The 9,274-nt window shown below is 32.0% G+C and overlaps 1 protein-coding gene across 1 annotated transcript; it reads right to left on the bottom strand.

Annotated features, from left to right (window-relative positions):
* Positions 1-276: 276 nt before the first annotated feature.
* Positions 277-6,353, bottom strand: LOC106777637 (protein NSP-INTERACTING KINASE 3). The gene is made up of 11 exons (XM_014665299.2): positions 5,333-6,353; positions 4,742-4,874; positions 4,540-4,611; positions 4,209-4,352; positions 4,022-4,093; positions 3,813-3,872; positions 3,632-3,726; positions 3,396-3,542; positions 2,281-2,622; positions 1,497-1,888; positions 277-763 (listed from the first exon to the last, which is right to left on the bottom strand). The coding sequence occupies exons 1-11, from the start codon at positions 5,433-5,435 to the stop codon at positions 452-454; spliced, it is 1,872 nt and encodes a 623-aa protein (XP_014520785.1). The 5' UTR covers positions 5,436-6,353; the 3' UTR covers positions 277-451.
* Between the last annotated feature and the right edge of the window lie 2,921 nt (positions 6,354-9,274).

Here is a 9,274-nt window from a genome sequence, read left to right as displayed (position 1 = left end):
ACTTCAATACTAAAAGGTCACACACAATTGATATAAAAAGCCATGATTAACGTAACTAGAGTTGCTAATAACACTTTCAAATAATTAACATAAAAATGAACAAACTTATCACATATATTGTAATTTATATAATTAATGTAAAATTGTTTTAAATCTATAATGTATGGCCTGTTTAATGATTATGTCTTTGTTTTTAATTTGCTGATTCCAAAGCTTTCATACAGAGATGATGTTGAGTGCAACTAGATACAATTTTCTAACATTGATTAAAAAAAATTCTGAAGAAAGTAAAATGAACATTCCAAAAAGATACTTATACAAGACTTTCCTTTTTTCTTTTTACAGATGAATAGGTGCATTACATAGGTATTGACACTAATAAGAATGTCATTTTTAACGTTTAAACTACATGTTTTAAACAGGGAGCTATAGTGGAAAACCAAGATGCTTGTCACCTAGGGCCAGAAAGCTCCATGGCTTCAATTATGAGTGAAGATTCCTCTATTAAATCTGAATATCTTTGAGGCTCACAAGACCGAAACCTTGGTGTTTCAATCCTCTGTGAGGCCTCCCATCTCTCAGCCAAGCCATCCCCTTCCAACATCTTTAATACTTCTGACATCTTGGGGCGGTGTGAAGGATTGAACTGTGTGCACAAGAGTGCAACCTGAACCATTTCTTCTAACTCAATCAGATCAAAGTTTCCCTTTAGATCTTTGTCCACCATTTGACTTAATCTTCCATCCTGGTGGAGCTTCTTAACCTGAAAGTTGTTTCATTCACATTCAACACAAGAATGGTTATTTATGACAAGCTTTTATCTTTTACACCCATTAACCAACAACAGCAGAGAATAACTTTCAACTGAACTGGCTAATTCTTTTATCATTTTTGTCAGCACCAATCAACCCTGATGAATATTTTGGAGGTTTAATCCACCCTATTGATGATCAAGTTGATTTTTAGGATCATTGAAGGTGGCAAAACTCTCTCTGTTTTCTTCTTAACCCGATTGCATTCATAGAACTTCAATTCAATAATACCATTAGTTAAGTAAAGCTAAAAAATTGTTGCTTTCTAATCAATACACATACACTTAAAAGGCTGATTTTAAGCAGCTCAGAATGTAAGGTTTTTATTAAATAACATTTATATCATACCTTTTGTATTTATGATGTAGTAAATGTTTTCTTTCCCAATAAAGACATTTCACTTTTAGTTGCTTACAATCAGACCTAGTAAGAATTAATGTTAACCAAAATGTTTTATTGCTACTAACTCCTATTTACTATTTAGAGAAGTTACTCAAGTACTCTTTCCATTAAAATTTCTAGGAAGACAAGTTATGCATATAAGAAGAAAATTGCTCCAAGTGCCAACAAATCATTCATTGTAAGTTGTGGGAATAAATACATTCTAAAACTTGTAAAAGAGTGATATGCTAAGTGAAGAAGAAAAGAGATGTTGAAAAGGGTGAAAGTCTGTGGAAAGCGTACCCAATCAAGCATTACACCTTTCTGGTTCGCTGCTCGCCCAAAATCTAGAGCCTTGTGACCTGTGATCAGTTCAAGCAGCAAGATTCCAAACCCAAACACATCAGTCTTTTCTGACGATTGGCCAGTGGATAGATACTCTGGAGCAATGTGACCAACAGTGCCACGCACGGCGGTGGTCACATGGGAGTCTCTATGATCCAGAAGCTTGGCTAAACCAAAATCACCAACAACAGCTTCAAAGTCTTCATCTAGCAATATGTTAGCTGCTTTTACATCACGGTGAATAATCTTAGGGTCACATTGTTCATGCAAGTAAACCAACCCTCTTGCTGTACCTAAAGCTATTCTCTTCCGTCTAGTCCAATCTAACGCCGGATGGCCATGGATATGATCTGGTACATAAATCCAAAACCACAAACAAATAAGTTTAAAATGATCTTGCGGAATTGAATTATAATTATTACTCCTAAATCATGAGCAGCTCATGAATATCTTAGCAAACCAACTAACTATAAGTGAGAGCTAAGGACAGAAAAAGGTAATAGGTTTTCTGTGACTGAATAGTAACTCAGCACAAAAAGGGTAGTGTGTATTAGTATTAACTAAAGTGGCAAGTTAACACAATCTAAATACCTACACACGGTTATCTCATCTGACTGTAAGATTCAAATGATCATATAACAGATTATTGTCAGTTGACATAAAACAGGTTGAACACTGTACGTCCAGACAGTTATTAGTATACTGGTTAGGTAAACAACAGATTGTAAAGTTCAGATCTAACCTTTTAATCTAGAGGCTACACTTCCATTAGACATATATGGATAAACGAGGAGCCTTTCATGCTGAGTGCTGCAAAACCCCGAAAGCCTGAGAAGATTGCGGTGGACAGCCAAACTGATTGTCTCAACTTCTGTTTGAAATTGGATCTCACCACCGGCTGCATTGTAGTCCTTTAACCTCTTAACAGCCACAACAGACCCATCATTTAGGCATGCCTTGTAGACTATTCCAAAGCCACCTCTTCCAAGAATGTTCTTTGAGTTGAAATGGTCTGTTGCAGTTCGAAGCTCTTTGAATGAAAACCTTTTTAAATGACCAAGACGCACCTCCGGATCATAATGTTCTGCCAAATAACAAACACACACAAGTGTCAATTGAACATCAGAGAAAGAGAACGAAATAAAAGCTCTTGCATGCACAGTATTTTGGTATAGGAGCAGAACGTATGCTTATATCACATTAGGGGAATGGATTTATAATGATACTGTGTTCAACTATAAAATGCAGACAATATGCCAATGTTAACTGCTCCTCTTCCCTTCAAAGAAGGTGATCCATATATGAATTACACATTACATATACCACAAGTGGTACTGTTAACCCCCAATTTTTTCTCTTCTAGAATATCCATTACAGAATTTGCATAACACCAAATAAAATTTTCAACTAAGGTTTCCAACAATTTTTCCAAGTTTATAACAATGACAGCTGTTGTTGGTCATGTTGCAAAAGGTCATCATAGAGTTTTAGTCTTATTTCATTATATGCACAAGTCTTACAGCTGATTTAATAAGCTTAGAGTAGTTGGAAAATAATATAAAAAATCTAGAAACAGTGCAACACGTTGAATGGTCAGAAACAGACAAAAGTCCTTTGGAAGCAACGTCGCTTAGTGTTAGGTAAAAGCGGGTCAATTAACTTTGACAGTGTAACAAACATGAATTGAAGCGAGCATCTAAGATGTGAATTCCTTGAAAAAAATATCCTTGAACGATTGTGTGCTCTAACAGTGCAATGATGAGTAACCCATTTTTTGCAAATTTGCCATAAAGTTACTGATAGAGCATAAGAGATAAAAAGAAAAAGAATTATAAAAAGGAAAGTGAGAGTTCTAACCGTTAACATCAAAGAATATCTGCTGGTTGCGTCTATATCGCCACCAAACAAGAAACCCAACTATAATCACAATGACAAATGCAGCACCAAAGCTTGCACCGAAAGCAAGTGCCACGTGATGGCTTTTTTTACCAGAATCTGATTGGCCTAGAAAACCAAATCACCACATTAAGCACGCCATATTTTTATTCAAAGAAATAATAATGTGAAAGCAGAGTTCAATGATAGATTAACACCTCTTAGTGCATCTGGAGGAAAGGAAAGTGGCTCTGGTAAAACGGAAGAACAGTTGTTTGCTTTTGGACCACAAATTAAAGGGTTACCCACAATCCTGAAGTAAATAATTGAGCAAGAGATAAACTACACTGCCCTTGAATACAGAAGAAAAAAAGATGAGCAAATTCGAAATGAACTAACTTTAATGTTCTTGCCGATATTCTAGGCAATGAACCACTCAGATTGTTGTAGGAGAGGTCCCTGTACATATTCAAGTCATAAGAGTTAACATAACAGTCTTTTACATAGAAATCAAAGCTTTCAATCTGCCCCTGGTTCTCTAAGCTAAAACTGAAATATGATTAGGCAAAAAGGAAAAATAATGGTGCAACAAGGTGATAAAGACTTACACAAGGGTTAGACCTTCGATGTTGCTAAGAGACTGAGGACAGGATCCTGTAAGGCTGTTATTGTTTAACCTCCTGGCATGCAAGTATTGAGTAAGAAACACAATTTCATTAGTCACTGCTAAAGCAAATAACAAACTCATAATCACTGTAACCATTAGGTTCTTTGGAAATGCTTTTTGTAACTTACAAATAATTCAGGTTCTTGAGGCCTCCCAAAGAACTGGGTATCTCACCACTAAATGCATTATTGGAAAGATCAAGTGTGTGAAGCCTTTCCAAGTTTCCTATTGCAGCAGGAATCCTACCAGAAATGGCATTATTCTGAAGCAACCTGCATGTGTATAATTAATAAAGCATAGTTGTAATTTTCACTTATTCAGCTTATAATTCGGGGGAAGTATGAGTTTGTGAAAGGATAGAGCTGATCAATAAGAACTAAAAGACACTGATGCCAAACTCAACCAACACACAAAGCGAAAGCCAGAAATAAAGAATCTCAACAAAAATAGCAGACGTACACAGATTGCAAGTTAGTGAGGTTTCCAATTCCGGGAGATAGTGTACCAGACAAGTTCTGACTCGGAAATCCCCTGATAAGAGAAAAAAAAAAATCCTTTAGTTGAAAATCAAACTAGCAAAAGTTGGTTGGTTCACTTTCCAATCAACGCCTCTTGAAGCTTCTTCATCGCTTTAGAACCCACTAAAGGCCAAGCAACTTACAATGCAGAAACGGAGCCATCAGAGGAACACGTAACCATTCTCCAGCTACATGGATCAACAGAACTAGAATCCCAATTTTCCAGAACGTTGTGAGGATCAGTCAAGTCACCCTTTATGGCCATCAGAGCTACAACTGTTGAAGGAACAAAGAGAAGAGGGGGTAAGAAGTTTCATCTGAAAATCCTTCTGTACCTCCAGCACACAGATAAAAAGAACATTGATCGGCCAAGAAAATAAAATAAAATACGAAACTGAAGACCCCACCCCCAACACCCTAGGTACTGGGAAGAAGAAGAAGAAAAACCCTTAAAAAAAGGAAGAAGAACCTCTCTGCTGCTATTTTGTTATAGATAGTTAGGTAGCACTTAAATTCTCAAGGAAAATGAAAACGGAAAAATCAAGACAGAAATAGCATCATTACATCAACCTAAACCACCGAGCTACCGTGCCTACTAGTTTCCAGCACAATTAAATTGGTCAATATGCAAAACTTGTGTGCCTTAAATCATCAATTCACAACCCTTCACTTCACAAGTTTTACCAAAGATCTCAATGAACAAAACAAAAAAAAATCCCAAGAAGAACATTAACCTTCATAGTTTATGCCAGATGGAGAAAGAGCAGCAGAAGAAATCTCCATCAACTGCAAAAGCAGCAACCCCAGTAGCCAGAAAACCAAACCACTAAGCTCCATACTCTAAAATTAGTTCCTCAACTGTGTCTCCCTCACACAACCACTGACCAGTGCTCCAAGCCACCATAATTAACAATAACTCTCCCCATTCCCACAAAGAAGGTCCAGTCTATATCACCTTATCCAAACAGAAAAAGCCAGTCTCTGGAATCAGATTCCCAAACAAAGCAACCCCACTCTCACCAAAACAGCAACTTCCACTAGACCAAATTCAATGAACATTAAGCCAAAAAGAACCCAGATGCCAAAATTGTTTGTTTTCCTTTTTTGCCAGCACAGACCAACTTGGCAATGAAGAATTTGAATCCAGGCAAGAGGAGTGAGCACTGAGAACACCAAAAAGAGCAAAACTTTATTGGTGAAGAAAAGAAAAAAGAAAAACCCAAGTTCAAGGGTGAAGTTGTGAGATCCTTGAGATCTGAGAAGGGTGTGTTTGGGTTCTATGAGGTGTGGACAGCCCCCACAAATAATTCCATGTGAGTGTGTCGTTGTTGTTGTTTCTGGGTGATGACACTACCATTATCTTCTTTGTTTTGCAGTTGCAGAAAATAAAAAGGAGGTGAGCATGAAGCACGGTCACAACCCAACCAAAGAAAGAACCAAACAGAGGACAAAACAAAATGCGAAGGTGGACACAAATGTAGAGATGCACAACTATACCCAGTGACCAAAAACTTCTCTCAGGAATAAAAGTAAATAAATGAACTAAAATTATTATAATGGTTGATGCATTTTTTAACTTTGAATAAAAGGAGATTGTGGTGTGAAGGGATGTGTGGGATTGATGAGAGAGAGAGAGATGAGAATTATAAGAATGGGATGTGGTGATGAAAAAGAAAATATGGTTGCAGGCATGTAAGTTTTTTTGGACAGATCACGTGGTTGGATTGTCTCCTCCTTTGTTTGCTTTTGGCTTGAAAATGTAACTTTTTCAGAATTCGGGAAAAACAAATATCAACCAACGAAACAAATCACATTCTGCAATCTGCAGTTCACGAACTAATGCTCCATTGTGCTACACTGTGTCTTTTTCTTTGCTTAGTAATGCAAGAACCCCTTTCATTTAATCTGGGATTAAGTTAATTCAAATAGGATAACTTTATATTCTTTACTATATCTTAATAACTAACCCTAAATTTTATGTTAAATTTCTATAATAAATCAAAGATATTCATAAATTTTGTAAACAATTTTTTTAAGAAAACCTTAATTATGAATTTGAACAAAAATTTCTAATTTTTGTAATACTCATTTACAATTTCATAAATGTCAATTTTATGAGTAAAAAACTAGTGCAGAAAAAGATATTTTTCAAAAATTACTTGCCACGTTAATTTTCAAACAATTGTTATAAAATAATATATATAATATGTCGTAAATTACATATGCTCAACTAGCAGAAATAATATGTTGCATGTATTTAACTACCAACAAAAGTAATATCATAGATATTTATGTATAAGTTTTTATCATGATTAATATAGTAATTTAATAACTGATCTTGAATGTTTGGAGTCAACATGACTGTTTCTTATCACTTTTTATCATTTTCCCACAATCTTTTCTCTTGATCAAAAGTAAGTAATATTTATCCTAAAAAATAATTTTGAAAAATGAATGATAAATAGTTTTTCTAATGGGTTAGTTCTTCCTATAATGGAGAAATATTAAATATGTATTTAATTTTTTTACTTTTAAAGTTTTAAATATTTCTCAAAGTTAATTATTGATAAATATGTCTTTAGTTTCTTTAATACATAAATTATAAATTAAGTTATTATTGAAAATTTTGAAATACAAGATATTTTAATTACTTTATTTAAATTAAATGTTTAAAAAAATATTACAAATAATTCAAATATCACATATAATTTTTTAGAATTATTAAAAATTTTCATATAATCACAAAGTAATTGACTCAATCTCAAAAATGATTTAGACATTTAAAAGAAAAAAAAATCTCTTGAATTAATACACAACATTATTAATCAAAATCACATAATTCATATGGAATTTTTTTTGTTTAATTGAGTAATTAGACAAATTATGAAATTCCACATCAATGGTTGTAGTTTGAAGTTTTGTGATGGGTCTTTCATGATAAGAAGCATACATTAAAATTAGTTTATTATTTATCAACCAAGCCACAATTGTAAGCAACCTACATACTCATTGGTTCCCTAAAGTTAAAAGGTAAAAATACATCAACGAATAAGAAACTAAATACTTTTTTTTTGTGTTTTATAATTTTTAAAATGTTTGCATATGATTTTCAATAAAAAAAATACCCCTCACTAGTATTCTAAAAATACTACTTCATATGAGATTCATCTAATTTTTATTTCTTTCCAAAATTATCTTTATTACTTTATAGAGTGAAAAAAGAAAGAAGATAGTAACATTTTTCTTTGTTGTCTATAAGTCGACAAAAACGGAAAGAGGAATATTAATATTTTATATAAAAAGTAAAGGAAATTCATTTATCATATTTCATTATTGGTGTTTTTGACATATCTATAATCTCTTGTTTCTTTTACTTCCTACACAATCAAATAAGAAGAAGGAAAACAAATTCTATCTTTCTTTTATTTCATTTCTGCAGAATAAAAAGCTAAATAAATACATTTTATTTTCTTTATTTTATTAAAAATAAATTTTAAATTTAATTTAATTTTATAAAATTGACTTATAAATAATATAATTTTACAAAACTAATTTATAAAATAAAATTTAAATCTATGTGTATATTAAATAGATTTTATCTTTAATCAATATTAAATTTATATATTTATTTTACTTTTTTTTGCAATTAAAATTACAATTGTAAATATTTTTTTTAATTTTGATTTGTACAATAAAAAGGAACAATTATCCATGTATGTATGATCAGAATTCAGATGGCAGTTGCAGTGCAGGGGCTACACTACACTACACGGTAATTTTTTTAATTTTGATTTTCTTCTTACCAATACGACAAAACAATGAAACATAACGTCAATGTTAACATGTTGTCTATGAACGGTTCACACTGTCTTTCAACTTAGGTTCAAAAATCTAAATCATTTTTATTTTCCACCAAAAATATATTTAGTAAGTTTTATATTCCTTGAAAATAAAACATGTTTCAAATTTCATTTTAATTAAAAAATAAATAATTGTCAGCGTAGTTCCAATTAATTTTAATATAAAATTTAATTGAAATTTAAACATAAAGTGCTGTGTATAAAGGGAAGAGAACTAACATGCGCCTGTGGTGGAGGCGCAGAAAAAGGAAAGGAAAGAGAAACACTGATTAAAAGGAACAGTGTAAAGTGTGGTAATATTCTTTTGTTGGATAGCGTGGAATTGGAATCTCTACACTGCATTTCCCACAACACTTCTTCTGCTTTAATTTTTTATTTTTTTTATTTTCCACGTATTTATCAGTAATTTATTTTAACAAAAAAATTAGTGATGATAAAGGTTATTTAGAAAAAATCTATTTCATTAACGCTTTTTTATATTTTTACATGTATATGAAAAATAATTATAATTTTTTATTATATCCTGCATACCTTATTTTTTTATTTTAAACAAAATCATCAAATTTTAATAAATTGTATTACAAAACAAGTTTTTAAATTTAATTTAAAAAACTTTAATGTTATAAATTAAAATCCAAAATAATCAAAATATGTTTAATAAATTTAAAAATGTCAAAGTTAATAAATTAAAAAGTTATATCTATTAATTTTTAAATGTTAAAAAATATATATAATTAAATGTGGACCAATTTAATTTCAATGTATGGTTTAAAAACATATTTCACTTAAACATAAATATACAAAATTATTTATTGA

The sequence above is a fragment of the Vigna radiata genome, chromosome 11 (assembly GCF_000741045.1).
Source record: "Vigna radiata var. radiata cultivar VC1973A chromosome 11, Vradiata_ver6, whole genome shotgun sequence".
Classification (NCBI taxonomy): Eukaryota; Viridiplantae; Streptophyta; class Magnoliopsida; order Fabales; family Fabaceae; genus Vigna; species Vigna radiata.
Note: the sequence above shows the minus strand (reverse complement) of the source record. Positions and strands in the feature narration are given on the sequence as shown.

Coding starts and splice junctions, on each gene's coding strand:
- LOC106777637 (XM_014665299.2), bottom strand. CDS start 5,435: ATGGAGCTTAGTGGTTTGGTTTTCTGGCTACTGGGGTTGCTGCTTTTG. Junction 3,727..3,812: donor ATATCGGCAAGAACATTAAA/GTTAGTTCATTT, acceptor TATTTACTTCAG/GATTGTGGGTAACCCTTTAA. Junction 3,543..3,631: donor TCCTCCAGATGCACTAAGAG/GTGTTAATCTAT, acceptor TTGGTTTTCTAG/GCCAATCAGATTCTGGTAAA.